We start from the raw sequence: 16,965 nt of genomic DNA, 5'->3' as shown, positions 1-16,965 counted from the left end.
CAGCATGACCAGGGTGGCTGATCCTGGGACTGAAGGCACCCCCCTGCCCCTGAGGACACCCACCCCTTGGGCTCACAAGCCTCCCAAGGTCAGAGGACACAGGACAGGGAGAGCCCAGCAGAGGGACAATTGGTACCTCAGGCCCAAGAGGGGACAGGGTGGACACAGGGGGACCACAGGCACACATGGAGCAGAGCTGGGAGCCTCAAGAGCAGAGGGGTGACGAGTGGGGAAGGGGGGCTGCCTCGCAGGCTATACTCATACTGCAAACGAACCCAACTCCCTCTCCACCCACCCTGGGCCTGGAGTTGCCAGGACCAGGGGCTCTCACACTGGCTGCCTGAGGTTTGGGGCCCAGCAGGCTCTGGACCCCTTAATCTCACCCAGAGCCAGGCCATTTAGTCTGAAGTTACTGTTGATTATTATTATTTTTGAGAAAGTATCGCACTGTCGTGTGGGCAGGAGTGCAATGGTGCAATCTCAGCTCACTACAATCTCTGCCTCCCAGGTTCATCCAATTCTCCTGCCTCTGACTCCCAAGTAGCTGAGATTACAGGCACATACCACCACACCTGGCTAATTCTTTGTATTTTTAGTAGAGATGGGTTTCACTATGTTAGCCAGGCTGGTCTTGAACTCCTGACCTCGTAATCTGCCCTTCTCGGCCTCCCAAAGTACTGTGATTACAGGCGTGAGCCATCACAGCGGCCTACTGTTGATATTCTTAAAACAGCGTCTGTGAAGCTCAGAACTTGAGGTCTCCAGGGGCCTGCCCATCAAGGATCTGCCTGGATTGGGAAGGGTCTAGGGACAGTCACATCCTCAAGCAGGGACCAGGCAGGGAGGCTACTGTAAGCAAGGGACAAACCTGAGCTTAGGAAGGGGATGGGGAGAGGGCAGATTTGGGAATTTGGGGGGTGAGGAGGGAGGGAGGGGCAGAGGGCCAAGAGAGCCCCAGAGGGAAGCCAAACCGAAATCTCCTGCTGCTGCAGGGGAGGGGACTGAGGCCCAGGCAGAATCCAAAAGGACTTTATTTTCTGGCACTGGGAGGGGCGCTGGGGACACAGCCTTGCCCTGAGGGTCCCAGGGCTGCAGACAGGGGTTGTGGTCCTGCTGAGCAGAGGAACGACCCCCCTGCCCTGGCACCCGCTGTCCTTATCATCCTGCACTCTGAGTGGGGGCTACATGTCATCCTCTGACACCAGGCAGTAAAAGTCTGTGCGGGCACTGTAGTTTCTCGAGCCGAGGTCCGAGACGTCCACTTCGCTGCCCCGGCCCTCTCCCAGCGAGACGCCACCAGTGCTGGGTGGAGCTGATTGCTCTCCAAAGACCGACCCCGGGACACCTGGGGAGGGAAGACCGAGACGCCTGAGGTGACCACCCACAGCCTTGTCCCAGACACACTTAGGGGCTGTCCTAGCTCAGCCCCTGCAGTGGTGGCCTGTGAGGCCCAGGATATTCCCAGGCAGGCCCAGGATCGAGCACCCCCAGGGCAGAGAGGCTGTGCAGGGGCCGACGGTGCCAGGAAGAGTCCTCAACACCGGGGCCCCTCCAGGCTGTCTGCCCCGTGCCTGCCCCCGTTACGCCCTGGGCTGAGCTTCTCCGGTCCAGAGTGGGGCTGGATGGGCATACCCAGGTCGCCGTCTTCCAGAGCCCGGGCCTCCGGGACTCGGCCTTGAAGAATCAGCATGGGGTCCTTGTCGTCCTGCAGCTGCGTCTGAGGGTCTCCTTCCGCTGGCCTATACTGAACCTTCCGCGGCAGCGCCAGCTGTAGTTCTTTCCAAAAATCGGAGGAAGGAGTCTGGGGGCCAGGTTGGGGCGGTTTGCAGGTGTGAACACGTGGGAGGGCGCGCACATCGTCAGCCCCCGGTGAGAGCCCTGCGGCTGCAGCAGCTATTCCGCGGCTCCAGGGCCTCCAGGGCAGCTCCCCACATCCGGTCCCCGACAGCAGAACCTTCCCCCAGGGCCCATTCACAAAGCGAGGTGCCTAGAGCTCTCCGTCAGCAGCACGGACGCCACCCGTCTCCAACGCGCCGCGCGCCCCGACCCCTCCCACGCCCCAGCGCACCGCGGAGCCGCGCGCCCCAACCCCTCCCACGCCCCAGCGCACCGCGGAGCCGCGCGCCCCGACCCCTCCCACGCCCCAGCGCACCGCGGAGCCACGCGCCCCGACCCCTCCCACGCCCCAGCGCACCGCGGAGCCCGGCCTCCAGAGCAGCAAGGTCACCAGGTGGCGGTGCTGGCGCAGCAGGCGGAGCGCGGGGTGCGCGGGGTCGCGCCTCTGGGCCTCGAAGGTGATGAAGATGGGTCTGCGGGTGAGCTCCAGCAGCCGGCACAGGCCTTCCCTGCGGGGCGGGACCGTCAGGGGAGGCGCCAAGCCGGGGCCTACCCACACCGCGCGGAACCCACCGGAAGCTGTGGTTGCACCAGGCCCGGCTCAGGAAGGCGTCCGAGAGCACCACGATGAGGCGCCGGCAGCGGCTCAGGTTCACCAGGAGGTCAGCGGACGGCTCTGCCGGAGGGCGGGCGTCGGAGGCGCGGGGCTAAGGGGCGGGGCCTGGTGTGGGCAGAGCTCCAGGGTGGGGGCGGGGTCTCCGGTGGGCCGGACGCGGGAACTAAGGGGCCGGGGCCTGGGGTGGGCGGAGCTCCAGGGTGGGGGCGGGGTCTCCGGTGGGCCGGACGCGGGAACTAAGGGGCCGGGGCCTGGTGGGCGGAGCTCCAGGGTGGGGGCGGGGTCTCCGGTGGGACGAGGCGGGCACGGGAACTAAGGGGGCGGAGCCTTGGGTGGGCGGAGCTCCAGGGTGGGGCGGGGCCTCCGATGGGACAGTGCCGGTTGCGGTACTAAGAGGGCGGGGAAAGTGTGGGCGGAGCTCCAGGGTGGGGCGGGGCCTCCGATGGGACAGTGCCGGTTGCGGTACTAAGGGGGCGGGGAAAGTGTGGGCGGAGCTCCAGGGTGGGGCGGGGTCTCCGGTGGGACGGGGACGGGCGCGGGAGGGTGGGGTGGGGCCTGTGGTGGGGGCGAGGCCCGGGATACCGGCGCGCGGCAGGAGGTCGCGGTCATCTAGGAAGAGCTTGTAGCCCCGACGCCGCTCCAGCTGCGGCTTCAGGATGAAGTTCACGAACTTGCGGTCCTCCAGGCAGTCGCTATAGGAGACGTAGGCATCGTAGAGCTTCCCGTCTGCGGACGGCGGCCAGTCATCCCGGTGGCCTCACGCCAGCCCTCCCGGACTTTAACCCCAGCACAGAGTCCCGGAGGCCGATGTCTCCCCGCCCCACGCCTCCAGAGCGGAGCTCAGCGGCGCAGCCTCAGGGAGGCCGCGGCGACCCCTCCTTGCGCCCACGCGGGCCCCACGCACCGTTCATCTCCACCTCCCCGTACGCGTCCTGGTACCAGAGCAGCACGTTGAGACGGCACTTGACGTAGAGCACGGCGGCCAGCAGCAGGGCCAGCAGGACCAGGAGGGAGGCCAGCACCGCAGCCACGTGGCTTGCAAGGCCTGCGGATGGGTTGCCTGAGCCAGCGCCCCTCCAGGAGCTTCCAAGCCTTGAGTCCCCTCCTACCCACTACTCGGGGAACCCCCATCACCAGCTCTCTGAAGAGTGAAGGAGAAGGAGCTGACGTTCTGGATGGAACAGGTGAAGGCTCCATAGTCCTCAGAGCTGGTCACGTTGACCCCCAGGACACTGGACACAAACCTCTCTGACAAGTTGGCCTTGAACCTGGGGACACCAAGCCAGGGTCAGGGTCCACTGGGGATACCAGTGGACACCCCAGAACCCTACCTGTCTGGGTTCGCCCAGGGAGGCTGTAGAATTGGGCCTCAAGCCAAGAGAAGTGACCAAAACCTGGAGGGGGTGCAGATTTGTTTCAGAACAGCCGTCCCAGTCCTGGGTGTGGGGCCTGGAGGTCCTCTGATGGCAGGCTTGGCCAGATGGTTGGCGTTCATTCAGGCCCTAGACCTTGCTGACACCCAGAGCCCTGGGCAGTGTACAAGGTGTGTGTCTACAGGGGCCATGCAGACCCCAGCTCTGTCCCTGACATCACTGACCCTCTGGGGCCACAGAGGCACTCTGCTCACATCATGTCTTGCCAGGTGGTTCTGGACCCTGGCATAGTTCAGGGAGACCACTGGCCTTGGCATGTCTGAGGGGTCACTCTGACCCTGGAAACCCAGGCCTCTTACCAGGAGTGCTCGTGGAGGCTGTAGTGGTCCCCATTTCCCAGTGGAAGCCCGTCTTTCAGCCACTGGACTGAAGGCAGGGAGCAGTGGGGCCCAGAGACTACCCAAGCTGTGCAGTTCAGAGCGACTGAGCTGCCCAAGGCAGGCCCCAGCGCCTGGTCTTCAGCCGGGGAGAGGAAGTCAGGGGCCCTGTTGCAGACACCTGAAGAGAGAGGACACAGTGGGTCAGCTGTGCCAGAGTGCCCGGCCCCGCCACCTCCACAGGGGCCCATGGCGCAGGAAGAATCAAGGCCTCCATGTGGTGTTGGTGGTCACACCGTGTCTGCCCATGAGTCCCATGGGGACGGGCTTGGCACTTGGCACATCTTCCCTCAGAAGTGGCCGGGCTTTGTGTGTTCCGCCTGCCCTGTGCTAAGGGGACAGAGAGCAGTGGCCAGTGACAATTGAGCTGCCTCAGGCCCACGCACGAGCCTCATCTGGCTGCTTGTCCACCCAGAACATGAGTCTATCCCCCCATTTCCTGGATATGCCTGGTGCCAATCCCTGGTGACACCGTGATGCCCGTCTCAGAGGAGGGGCTGGGCACTGCACCCCCTCAGTGCAGCCTGCCTCTGCTGGGGTATCTGCAGGGAGTATGGGCACCGGTGGGTTTGGGAACCCAGATGCCCAGTGTGCCAGCACCTTCCACTGGATGGGCAGAGCTGGGAGCCAGTAGCAGCTGGCCTTGGCTTATCCCTGGCCCAGGGGTCTTGGAGCCCTCTGCTCCTGGCCACAGGCAAACCCTCCTCACCACCTGAGGCCTGGACTTTCTCACCTTTACATCAGGGTGATCAGCCCTAGTAGAAGGCCAGACCAGCATCTCCTCGGTCGGGTGTGGTCTCCTACCAGCCCACATCTACCACAGCCCCGCATGGTCCCCGAAGTGCCCACTCCTCTGTTCTTGGGCCGTACTGACTCTCATGGCCTGGAGTGGAGGCCTGGTGCAGGGGAGGGTGCAAGACACCCATCCTCACCCCCACCCTGGTTTCAGGGCCAAGGGCCCAGTGGGAGGGGTGAACAGGGCCTTTGTACCCCCGGCATGTGGCCAAGCAGAGAGCCTGGGATGAGAGCAGGATGCATGATATGGGTCAGCCCGAGGGGCAGGAGATGGGACTGGTGACTCTCGCCCATCCCTCTCTGACCAGCCTACCTGGCATGGCTCTGAGCCAGGGCCTCCTCGGGGCAGGCTGAGCTCCGGGGCCACCCCCAGCTCCACAGGGCTCCTCAGCCAAGCAGCCTAATCCAAGAGCTGGGCAGGATTCCTCTCTGCTTGCAGTCAGCTGGACAGGGCACCTGGATGGGTCAGAGGCTGCCGCCATCCCCAGGGAGCAAGTTAAACAGGAACAGGGTGAGTTAACCAGTAACTGCCGGCCGCAGACGGCACTGGGCCTGACCAGATGCCACCCAGAGCAGCCTCGTGGATGCTGGCAGAGCTCCCAGAGGCCAGCAGGGCGTCTCTTCCAGCCCCTCACACATGGCCAGAATGGGCACCACCTCACACAGCCCAGGGCAACAGGGAGGGACCCTCAAGTCCAGGACCACCTCCACTGGCCCGGGGCCACCATGATGACCTGGGGTACAGTGGACATACCCCAGGTGGGACCCTGTCTCCCAAGATGGCAGCTAGCCTCACCCCTGGCTGTCCCCTTCAACCGGGCTGCCACTGCAGGGGCGTGCTGCTGTGCCAGTGACACAGCCTGGCCTTGGGCAGGGGTGTGATATGCCCTGTGCCATGGAGTGGGCGCCCAGCTGAGACCCTGGGCTACACCTCAATGCAGTCAGTAGTACACCTGAGCACAGACACCTCACACCTTGGGAACCCTAAGCTTAACCTCACCCTGAGGTTGTGAGGCAGGAGACTGAATGGGGCCAGGCTGGGATGAGGGAGCTCTAAGGGGCTCACAGGAACCCCTTCTTCCTGGTCCCTGGTCCCGGATCCTGACCCTCTCCCAGCCCATGGCCGCAGCCACACACACCTCACGTCTCCCAGAGCTCCTCAGTGAGGTGGCTGCAGGGAGGAGCCCGGAGCCTCTTCCTTGGCATCCTGGGGGCCCCTCCTCACTGGGTGCCACAGCGTCACCCCGTTTATCCAACTGACTGTCTGCTCCCCTCCCTGTGGCAGGGACATGGGGTGGGGATGAGGGATCAAGCCTAAGGTTCCGCACCCCAGCTTCTGTGGGACTCCACACCAAAGGCCCCAGAGGCTGTGGCAGGGACAACCCTCTCAGACTCCCACCTGTTCCTCTGCCTGGGCGAAGCACAGCCAGAGGCCCAGGTTTGGCTGTTTGGCATTTCCTCGGGAACCGATACAGCATGAGGCGCACTCCCATGGGGGATGGCAAGGGGGTGCCTTTGCGGTGGAGGACAGCCCAAGGAAAGTCCTTGACCCATGGGAACCACCCATGGAGGGGCCATAAAACCCACACTTCCTCATGCAACCAACAGCCAGCCCAGGAGGACACATCCCAGCCCAGCAGACCCCTGACTGCCCCAAGCTCAGACCTCAAACCCCTCCCTCCAAAAGCAGCCTCAGAACCTTCTGGAAGTCAAGGGCAGACTGCCAAGATATGAGCACAGCGAGAAAGCAGTTGCCCTCCCCGGCACTCCCTCCCCTGCATAGCCTCCCCTGCGGCCTCTCCCCTGCACCCCCTCCCCTGCACTCCCTCCCCTGCATAGCCTCCCCTGCGGCCTCTCCCCTGCACCCCCTCCCCTGCACCCCCTCCCCTGCATCCCCTCCCCTGCACAGCCCTCTGGCCCATGCACACCTGCACTGAGCTTCAGTCTCAGCCTGTGGACGCTTGCACCTCCTACATGGGCACACTTCCTACCACACATACCTCCCATTACCTCTGCACACAGCTCAGGCTACACACAACTTGCACACCCTCTGAGTATCTACGACACCCATCGCAACACTTGTCACAGAGCCCAGGGCCACAAGCACCCCATGACACACACACTGCACCTCACACCCACCCTTGGCCACCAGTGCCACACTCATAGCTTCCTGCTGCCCCTCACTCTCTCTCACATGCACATGCACATGGCCTTGTGCACCGCCAGCCTCCCCTCAGCAGGCCCGGTTCTAAGGACAGGCCCTGCCACAGGCTCACTCAGAGCAGCAGGGAAGGCACAGTCACCTGCTTCCAGTTCTTCCCTCCGGGGGTGGGGGAATGTTGGTCATGGATGTGCCTTTGGGAGCGAACTGTCCCCTCCGCTGGGCCCCAGGGAGTGTCCACAGCACCCAGGCTGCCCCGGATGCATCGCCGAGCACCGTGAGGACCTGGTGTGTGTTTATATGTATTTTCATCAGAACTTTGCCTGTAGCTTCCTGGCGTTGCAGTCACATCCTCTCCTAAACCTAAACCCCACCCAGGCACCCACCCCTTCCCTAGGCGGGCCGGCGGGCAGTGGTGGTTCTTGCCCCGCCTGCCCCAGCTCTTCCTGTAGCTCTGAGTCAAGCGGCTCCTTCCTTTGGGGCCCGCCCCAACCCACCCAGGCACAGCACTTTCCTCTGTGGTGTGTGTGTGTGTGTGTGTGTGTGTGTTGGGGGCTGGGAGGGTGCTCAAAGGGGCAGGTTCCAGGGATAATGGGTGGGGCGTCCTCCTGGCACAGAGACCCCAGCCAGGGCCATCATGCGTGTACGCAGGGAGGACAGGGCTGTGCGGTCTGCAGTCTGCCTCCCAGTCGGCACTGGGGTTCACACTCAGGAGCCAAGGGGCCAGCTAGTTTGCTCCCCCATGCGTCTCTGACCTCTGACCCCAGGGGACAGGGCCTTCCGGAACTCCAAGCCAACCATGGTGCTCCAGCAGGGCTCCTTGGCCCTCTCCCTGTCCCTGTCACAGGCAGGGGCCCCCAGTGGGTTAGCAGTTGCTATGGCATCTTGTGGACCTTCCCTTCAGGCTGGGGTGGGAGGACAGATAAGGAGCAAACACAGCTGGCCGAGGCTCCTGGCTCAGAGCAGATGGGGGGCAGACGGTCTCTCCCCGTTGTCACCACACGGACGCCCACCAGGCTGACCTGGGACTCAGGACCCAGTGACTGGTGGCTGGTACTGCCCACAGAATCAGACAGGAGTCTCCTTTGGCCCTGGCCCTGCCCTCAGCCGCATTGGGCTGGGAATCTCAGTCCCAGCCTGGCCCTGGCGGCCTCGCACTGCCCACCACGCTCTGCCGGGCACCCTGAGGTTCTTAGAAAGCGTCAGCTCCTCCCGCCCTCAGACCCAACCAACGCCCTCGGTGCGCGCAGCGCCCTGCAGCTTGAGGGCGACTCCAGCGCAACTAGGACGCGCCGCCGCTGTGCTCCCCGCGCGCGCTGGGCCCCCCACGCCTGCCCTGAAGCGGGAACGTGCGCAAGAGGCTGCGGCCCGGCAGGTCGAGGGCCGCATCTCCTCCCCTTCCCGGCGCCCTTCAGGTGCAGAGAGTGGAGGGACCGGGACACGCACTGGGGCGGCTCGGGGCGCTCTCCCGGGCACAGGCGCGCGGATGGCGGAAGCTCCACCCGGCACCCGGCGAGCTCCGGCCCCAGCCTGACTCTTGGTCGCCCTCGGCGCCTTAGGACGTCTCGAGCAGGGATCCAGGCTTGGGGGACGGAGGTGGGATCCCCGCGCGCCTCGGCCCTCTCTCTCCTCCTGCGCGGGGGTCGGGCAGAGGAAAGGGCTCCCCAGCCCCCTTCGCCCACTGTCCCTCCTTTCCCCAGGCCTGGAAGGGACCAGGACGCGGGCGACGCGGGAGCCTCCCTGGCTCCGAGCCGCTTCCTGAGAGACGGCGCCCAGAAACAAGCAGCGCCGTGGGCCCCGACTCCAGGCCTGGAGCGGCCCTGGGAGGACAGCGGCCTCCACTCACCTTCGCGGGTCCGATCGCACCGCCACTCACCTGCTGCCGGAACTTGGGGATCGCGCGGGGCGGGGGCGGAGCAGCTCACCTGAGCCAGGTGCGCAGCGGTGACGGCCCCGGCGGCGGCAGCAGGTGCGGCCCCGCCCCGCAGTCAGGGCGGGGGCGGACCCAAGCGTCCCGCTCTGCTGGGACGCTCTGGAGGCGGTACCGCTGCTGGGGAGCCACGGCCGCTGGGCCTGGAACCAGTGTTCAAAACAGCCCGACCAGTGCGCGGAGCCCCAGAGCCTTGGGGACCTTTCCGAGCGTACTCCCCTACTTCTTTCCTTTCCTCCAGGAAGCCTGTCCTGACCCCCACCCCACCCCCAAGTCTTCTCTTGTCACCCTTAGCACCCCAGGTGCAGGGACAAGAGGACCCCCATAGGCGTCCCTCCCTACTGGAGAAGGGCCAGGGCCTGAGGCTGCTCCTCACCTGCTTCCAGACCTTCCACACTCTGTGCCTCAGTTTCCCATCTATCCCTGAGAGCAGATATAATCCCCCCCGCCCCCCCCCCCAGCAAGGCCAAGAAAGCAAGACAAACAGGTTTAATTTTATTACAGAAACTCCTGCTGGCCAAAGGGAACAGGCCGGCCAGGTGGGCTCCGGCCACCTCCCAACACCCAGAATGGGGGCACGGCAGAATCTGGGGCCCAGGAAACTTGGGCCAGTTCTCCTGCCTTGTGGCTGCCTGAGAAGTCCCTCTCCCAGTTCTGTGGGTGCCCAGGGTCATCCAGAGTTCAATCCAGGATGTACCAAGCTTGAGAGCCCCCCCAGAGACGGAGCAGGCAGAACAAGCCGGCGGCTCACAGATGCCCCGAACATACAGGAACTCCTGCAGCCCCCATGCGCACAGCCTTCTTACAGCACTCTCCCTCCACATGCACAGCGGAGGCCGGGTGGGAGGCACTGGCACTGTCTCAGCTCCTGGGGGCCAGGGCCTCTGGACAGGCTCTGGCCCTACACGTCTGTGCTCCTGGCGCTGAAGATGGAGGCTGAGGTGGGATGGGTGGGCGTCGGGGGCTGCCTTTCCTTCATCTTCTCATACTTTTTCTCCAGAATGCTGTTCTTCACCGACTGCGGGACGTCAGGCACGAACCAGGCAGCAATGAGCTTGATGCACAAGGCCACGTGCTGGGAGCATCATAGGAGAGGCCCAGCACCATCAGGCGCCAGCAGGGATCTGGGCGCTCAGGGCCAGGGAGGAGGGGTGGAGAGAGAACTGCCCCAACCCACTCCGAGGCCTCTCCCGGTTCTGGCCTACCTCAAAGAGGATGACGAAGGCCAGGCGGATGGCCAGGAGGAACCAGAACTTCTTGGTGAGGGTGTAATGGTGGGGATGACGGTAGTCCCTGTACCTGGGAAAGGGGGTGCCTGAGGTCAGGGTTCAGGAGTTCAGAGGGCATTCGTGGGGGAAGGGGAGTTCCAGACCTGCAGTGAGTCACATTTTCTGAGCCCTCAATCCCATCAGGCTTCTGGAAGTCCTTGGTGTAGAAGACGGACAGGCTGTGGTTGACGTAGCCCGTGAGGCAGCTGGGGAGAGGGGAGAGGAGTGTGGGAGGGGGTGGGCTTTCAGGAGGCCCCTTCAGGCCCCAGGGTGCTTCTAGCCTGCGTTATGGAGGCCACACCACAGACAGCCACCAGTGGGACGGGCCCCAGGGCCAAGCACATCTTCACATCCAGGGGGCTCGGGGGCCTGTGGGGACTCTGGACATCACCAGCCGCCTTCCCTGCCAAGGACTGACCCTGGGGACCCAGTCGGCGGTCTGGTGGCTCCTTAATGTCAGAGGAGCTGGATAAGTCAGAAGAGGACACGCAGGCCCCGCATCGGGAGGGGCCGAGTCTGGGAACTTCACCCCCCACTGCAGTCCTGGTCAGTTACTCCTGACCAGCCCAGGGCCTGCAGGCCACCCCCAGCCCCAGCCTCACTAAAGTCCCAGGAGCTACCGGCAGATCCAGCCATTTCCAGGAGAGAGAGTCTGGGTCCCCCCCATCCCCCCGGGCTTGGCTGTGGCAGGATGTTTCTCCCAGGGGTCTCCAGACACTTGGAGGCCTCACTCGACTGTAGAGTTGGCTTCTTTCAGGCACGGGCTGTAGCGGTACTTGTAGACCACGCGAGGGATGAACTCAGATGTGAAGGCGATGACCATCCCGTTGGCAATGACCGCCAGCACGCCGATGGTCTCCAGCACCTGGAGCCAGGTCCCTGCACAGAGCAGCCAGCAAGCGGTTGGACTCCTCCGGCCTCCCCCGGCTGGCTCTGCCCCCACCTGCCCACAAGGGGCCCTCCACGTCTCTATGCATGGCGTCCCATTGCAGCTCCAGGGCCACAGAATTCACTAGGAAGTCCCCGGCCCCACAGAGCATGGCCTCAGCTCTCCTGTGCCCTCACGCTGAGGTGGACGGTGAGGGACCCAGGAATCCTCACCCCCCCCACCTTCCTGAACTTCTCAGCTGCCCCCAACCCCCTCCACCTCCTGGGTTCCCACCCCAGGGCAGGACCTCCTAACCTGGGCTCAAGACTGGGGGCCTCCCCAACACCCCTCCCCCATTCCCCACGTCCAGCGCGCCACAGCCCCGGTCACTCTCCTGCTAGCTGCCCTCTCAGTGTGGCCCATCTTGGGACACAGGCCAGCTGCTCTGTTCCTTCTCCAGCCACTGGCAGCATCTGGGTCCCCCTTGGGGGCATCAAGCCCCTCTGAGATCCTGACGGGTTGTGGGAGGGGTCTACAAAGCGCCCAGCCCTGCCCACTCCTGGGACCCTCCCACCCAGGCTCAACCCGCATCCAAGGCTTCTGAGGAAGGGCTGGGTCTGTCTGCGGGGTGAGATCGGAAAGATGATTTCACGGAGATCCCGGTGGCCAGAGGGAAGCCCACAGGCTGAACTCAGCGTCGGTTCCCGCCCATCCTGCGCCCGTCGGGCCTGACCGATGTCCTTGGCTTTGCGGGGCACCAGGCGCCGCTGCAGCCGGACCATCTTGATGGCGTCCAGGCGGATCTCCACGAGGTTGCTTAAGAGCGCGAGCAGCGGCGCCAGCGGGAAGGCGGCCACGAAGATGGTGGTGAAGCCATACTGGATCACTGCGGGGTGGGGGTCAAGCTCGCGGGCGCCCTGCGATCATCTCCGGGGACCCCGCCCCGCAGCACCCACGCACCCGTCCCCGGGGACCCCACCCCGCAGCAGCGCCCACGCACCCATCCCTGGGGACCCCACCCCACAGCACCCACGCACCCATCCCCGGGGACCCCACCCCGCAGCACCCACGCACCCGTCCCCGGGGACCCCGCCCCGCAGCAGCGCCCACGCACCCGTCCCCGGGGACCCCGCCCCGCAGCACCCACGCACCCGTCCCCGGGGACCCTGCCCCACGGCGCCCACGCACTCATCTCCATGAACTCGTCGAACAGGCTGAAGGTGTTGACGGGGTTCAGAAGGTAGTTTCGCTGCCAGTCCCTGAGCTCGGGGTCCCGGGCGGGCGCAGAGGCCTGCTTGGAGCGCCACTTGTGCGCCAGCCACCTGCGGGCGAGACATCGTGGGGAGGGCGCAAGGGTGGAGGGGCCTGGGGCTCCCGGGGCCGGGCGGGGCGGCACTCACGGGCCCAGGTACTCCACGCAGTTGCTGAGCGTCTGCTTTAGGCCCATGATGATGGCCATCTGCACGAACAGGTCCATCATGCAGCCGCTGGCGTGGCACTGCGGGGTCAGACGCGAGAGGTCAGGGAGGGGCCCTGCCGGAGGGTCAGGGGAGCAGCGTGGCTTGGGCAGGGCGTGAAGCCTGGGGGTGACTGACCTCTTCCAGCTTCCACAGGCCCGCCAGGCGCGTGGACTTCCCCGGGTGGCCGTTGATCCTGTGGGGGGAAGGGAGGTCTGGGGCACTTCGGGCAGCGTCCTGCCTCTGACAGGGTGGGAGCAGCAAGGACAGAGGCGGGAGGAAAGAAACAGAACAGGCGGGCAGGCCCTGCAGGTGAGCGGGGCACAGGCGCTCACACCCAGAGGGACCACACCCCACACGTGGCGCACACACAGGCCACACGCAGGCTCCCGACGGTGTCTCTTAGGAGTGGCCTCGGTTTCTCCCCGTGGAAACGGCACACTGGGTTATTCTGTGTTTAAAAATCATCTGCTTTCCATAATACAAGAAAATGTGAACTCCTTTAAACCAAAAAGTCAGGCTCATGGTCACTGGTGAAATTCCACAAGCATTCCTCCGGTAGTTCCTGACAACTAGTTTCTAACGCGGTTCTGGGATTCCTTGCAAATAGGCAAGAGAAATACAAAGTATAAATAGAATACATTTGCAAAGGACAAAAATTACTATTTTTAAAAATGTGATTATATATTTGGAAAACCAAGCCACAGGGAAATGTGGCATGAGAAGCATCAGTGGCAGCCGGGCACGGTGGCTCACGCCTGTAATCCCAGCACTTTGGGAGGCTGAGGCGGGAAGATCACCAAGTCAAGAGATAGAGACCACCCTGACCAACATGGTGAAACCCTGTCTCTATTTAAAAAGAAATATATATTTTAGACGGGTGCGGTGGCTCACACCTGTAATCCCAGCACTTTGGGAGTCTAGGTGGGCAGATCACCTGAGGTCGGGAGTTCAAGACCAGACTGACCAACACGGTGAAACCCCGTGTCTACTAAAAATACAAAAAATTAGCTGGGCGTGGTGGCGCGTGCCTGTAATCCCAGCTACTCGGGAGGCTGAGGCAGGAGAATTGCCTGAACCCAGGAGGCGGAGGTTGCGGTGAGCTGAGATCGCGCCATTGCACTCCAGCCTGGGTAACAAGAGTGAAACTCCGTCCCAAAAAAAAAAAAAGAAATATATATTTTTTTAAAAGAGAGAGAGAAGTATCAGTGGCCAGCACATGTTAACCATAACAAGAGTGAAATTCACAAGGTATCTGTGGGGCCTAAGTGAAGAAATCTACAAAATTAATAAGGAGCATAAAGAAGACTTGATGGAGAAGCTTGTTCTTCAGTAAGAAAACACAGGATGCGGCCGGGCGTGTGGCTCCCAGCACTTTGGGAGGCCAAGGTAGGCGGATCACAAGGTCAAGAGTTCGAGACCAGTGTGACCAGTAGAGATAATGAAACCCCATCTCTACTAAAAATACAAAAAGTTAGCTGGGGATGGTGGCGGGTGCTTGTAATCCCAGCTACTCGGGAGGCGGAGGCAGGAGAATTGCCTGAACCCAGGAGGCGGAGGTTGCGGTGAGCCGAGATTGTGCCACTGCACTCCAGCCTGGGCGACGACGCGAGACTCTGTCTCGAAAAAAAAGAGGCCAGGCATGGTGGCTCATGCCTATAATCCCAGCACTTTGGGAGCCAGGGCAGGGGAATCAAGAGGTCAGCAGCTCAAGACCAGCCTGACCAACATGGTGAAACCCTGTCTCTACTAAATACAAAATTAGCCAGGCGTGGTGGCAGGCGCATGTAATCCCAGCTACTCGGGAGGCTGAGGCAGGAGAATTGCTTGAACCCGGGAGGCGGAGGTTGCAGTGAGCCGAGATTGTGCCACTGCACTCCAGCCTGGTGACAGAGCACAACTGCGTCCAAAAAAGAAAAGAAAACGCAGGATGTATTTGTAGGCAGTGATAGGCCCCGAAGATGTCCACGTGCTCTTTCTTGGAGCCCTGACTGCACTCTCACCTGGCAAAGGAATGTTATGTCACACAGCAGACCGTATTAAGGCTGCTAATCAGCTGAGTTTAAGACGGGGAGATTATCTTGGGTTATCTGGGTTTTCCCGGTATAATCACAAGGGTCCCTACATGGGGACAGGGGGCAGCTGGGAGCTGTCCTGACTCAGAAGGACTCAGCCCACGCTGTGAGCTCCGCCGAGGGAGGAGCAGCTGGGCACCAAGGGGAAGCTGAAAAATGAATTCTCCCCTGGAGCCTCCAGAGCGGCCCGGCCCTGCCAACTCCTTGGTTTTCACGTGGCAGGACTCGGCTGGGACTTGTGGCCTGCAGAACTGGGAGAGAACAGTTTGTACTTTTTTTTTTTTTTTTTTTTTTTTTTTTTTTTTTTTTGAGACGGAGTTTCGCTCTTGTTACCCAGGCTGGAGTGCAATGGCGCGATCTCGGCTCACCGCAACCTCCGCCTCCTGAGTTCAGGCAATTCTCCTGCCTCAGCCTCCTGAGTAGCTGGGATTACAGGCACGCACCACCGTGCCCAGCTAATTTTTGTATTTTTAGTAGAGACGGGGTTTTACCATGTTGACCAGGATGGTCTCGATCTCTTGACCTCGTGATCCACCTGCCTCGGCCTCCCAAAGTGCTGGGATTACAGGCTTGAGCCACTGCGCCCGGCCTAGTTTGTACTTTTGAAGCCACTAAGCTCCTTAAGGTGATTCTCCTGGAAATAATGTATCATTTTACTGATACAATCTTAAGTCCCACAGGATTTTGAGGTAGTTTGACAAAGTGATTCCGACATTCATCTGAAAGAATAAACGTGAATAACCATTAAAAAAGTAGAAAAGAAGAGTGATGGACAGCAGCTAGCCCCACGCAACACTGAGGCATAAAGGACCGTACCCAACACAGTAGGGGCTGCCCCCGGAATGTCAGAATCCATGAAAAGACAAAAATAGGCAAGTGAAGAGTGGAATTCGGTGTGTGGCAAAGAAGGCATTTCACGTTAAGAGTGGTGGTGGGGATGGTTAGTCAATCGTGGTTTAGGGACTGCACGACTGGCTGCCGTTGGGAAATCAAACAGGCTTCCCTCCTCTGCCTGTGCGGAAAAAAAAAATCAGGGATTTGAATGTTTAATTTTGTTTTTTGTTTTGGTTTTTGAGACAGGATCTGTGTCGCTCAGGCTGGAGTGCACTGGGGAGACGATGGCTCACTGCAGCCTCGACCTCCCAGCCCTAGCGATCCTCCCACCTCAGCCTCCTGAGTAGCTGGCACTACAGGCCCACACCACACACAACTGATTTTCTATTTTCTGTAGTGTTGTGCAGGGGCAGGAAGGAGGGTCTCACTACATTGCCCAGGCTGGTCTTGAACTCCTGGCCTCAGGTAATCCTCCTGCCTTGGCCTTCCAAAGTGCTGGGATCACAGGCGTGAGCCACTGCACTCGGCCAAATGTTTAATATTTTGAAATCATAAACATCTAAAGGAAATCACAAATAAATAAATAAATATATATATATACACACACGTGTGTGTGTGTGTGTGTGCGTGTGTGTGTGTTTGAGATGGAGTCTCGCTCTGTCACCCAGGCTGGAGTACAATGGTGCAGTTTCAGTTCACTGCAACCTCTGCCTCCTGGGTTCAAATGATTCTTGTGCCTCAGCCTCCTGAGTAGCAGGGACTACAGGTTCACGCCAACATGCTGGCTAATTTTTGTATTTTTGGTACAGACGGGGTTTCTTCATGTTGGCCAGTCTGGTCTTGAACTCCTGACCTCAGGTGATCTGCCTGCCTCAGCCTCCCAAAGTGCTGGGATTACAGCCATGAGCCACTGCACCCGGCCCACAGTTGAATGTACTTATTAATCTTGAGGAGTGGCATGAAAAAACAGAACCATAAAGGAACAGATTGTCAGAAAGAAAATTTGCCTCTAGCGTAGCACTGGAAACCAGATACATTTTTCACCTCTGTTTTCCAAGAGACGCCTCTGTGTTCTACAGCTCCAGTCAGACTTTGTGGTTTTTGACTGTTCCACCACCCACTGGCTGTGTGACCTGGTGATAGTTTCTTAACCTCTCTGGTCCTCAGTCATCTAATCTGTAAAATGGCAATGAGAGAAGCTCTGCCCTGGAGGGCTAGTGTGCACATTAAATGTGTCAATGAACATAGCTAGAACCTAGGGTAGAATGTGCGAGTAGCTATTATTATAAAGACCCATCTCACCCATCAAGAAAAA

The 16,965-nt window shown here is 61.3% G+C and overlaps 3 protein-coding genes across 8 annotated transcripts in view; 1 reads left to right on the top strand and 2 right to left on the bottom strand.

The window, feature by feature from the left end:
- Positions 1–397: 397 nt before the first annotated feature.
- SIGIRR (single Ig and TIR domain containing) lies at positions 398–9,208 on the bottom strand. 4 transcript variants are annotated; one of them, XM_078341898.1, is made up of 11 exons: positions 9,065–9,118; positions 7,361–7,503; positions 5,371–5,529; positions 4,185–4,383; positions 3,587–3,720; positions 3,357–3,497; positions 3,035–3,178; positions 2,410–2,512; positions 2,195–2,345; positions 1,633–1,801; positions 398–1,345 (listed from the first exon to the last, which is right to left on the bottom strand). In XM_078341898.1, the coding sequence occupies exons 3-11, from the start codon at positions 5,375–5,377 to the stop codon at positions 1,182–1,184; spliced, it is 1,212 nt and encodes a 403-aa protein (XP_078198024.1). In that variant the 5' UTR covers positions 5,378–5,529; positions 7,361–7,503; positions 9,065–9,118; the 3' UTR covers positions 398–1,181. The 4 variants fall into 4 exon arrangements, with proteins under 4 accessions (XP_078198024.1, XP_078198025.1, XP_035119842.2 ...); XM_078341899.1 differs by lacking the exon at positions 7,361–7,503 and having other exon boundaries at positions 9,095–9,208; XM_035263951.3 differs by having other exon boundaries at positions 7,361–9,118.
- On the top strand, positions 2,196–13,255 carry LOC118145576 (uncharacterized). Its single transcript, XM_078341889.1, has 2 exons — positions 2,196–2,498; positions 3,241–13,255. The coding sequence occupies exon 2, from the start codon at positions 7,168–7,170 to the stop codon at positions 9,145–9,147; it is 1,980 nt and encodes a 659-aa protein (XP_078198015.1). The 5' UTR covers positions 2,196–2,498; positions 3,241–7,167; the 3' UTR covers positions 9,148–13,255.
- The window catches only part of ANO9 (anoctamin 9), a 43,934-nt gene continuing 36,592 nt past the window's right edge, over positions 9,624–16,965 (bottom strand). For 2 of the 3 annotated variants that reach the window (XM_078341887.1, XM_035263944.3), the window contains exons 18-25: positions 12,880–12,937; positions 12,685–12,782; positions 12,473–12,606; positions 12,018–12,170; positions 11,148–11,295; positions 10,521–10,622; positions 10,354–10,447; positions 9,624–10,223 (exon numbers count right to left, since the gene is read on the bottom strand). In XM_078341887.1, coding sequence (XP_078198013.1) covers positions 10,050–10,223; positions 10,354–10,447; positions 10,521–10,622; positions 11,148–11,295; positions 12,018–12,170; positions 12,473–12,606; positions 12,685–12,782; positions 12,880–12,937 — 961 coding nt within the window. In that variant the 3' untranslated portion in view covers positions 9,624–10,049. The remainder of the gene's footprint in view (positions 10,224–10,353; positions 10,448–10,520; positions 10,623–11,147; positions 11,296–12,017; positions 12,171–12,472; positions 12,607–12,684; positions 12,783–12,879; positions 12,938–16,965) is intronic. The other variant, XM_078341888.1, reaches the window with a different exon arrangement.

The sequence above is a fragment of the Callithrix jacchus genome, chromosome 10, assembly GCF_049354715.1.
Source record: "Callithrix jacchus isolate 240 chromosome 10, calJac240_pri, whole genome shotgun sequence".
Lineage (NCBI taxonomy): Eukaryota > Metazoa > Chordata > Mammalia > Primates > Cebidae > Callithrix > Callithrix jacchus.
This window is presented reverse-complemented; position numbering and strand designations above follow the sequence as displayed.

Bases quoted from the DNA above. Each gene is read 5' to 3' on its own strand.
- SIGIRR (XM_078341899.1), bottom strand. The intron at 2,346-2,409 runs GTGGGTTCCGCG...CCCGCCCCGCAG, and splicing joins TGGTGCAACCACAGCTTCCG to GGAAGGCCTGTGCCGGCTGC. The intron at 1,346-1,632 runs GTATGCCCATCC...TTCCCTCCCCAG, and splicing joins TCTGGAAGACGGCGACCTGG to GTGTCCCGGGGTCGGTCTTT.
- LOC118145576 (XM_078341889.1), top strand. From the start codon at position 7,168: ATGACACACACACTGCACCTCACACCCACCCTTGGCCACCAGTGCCAC.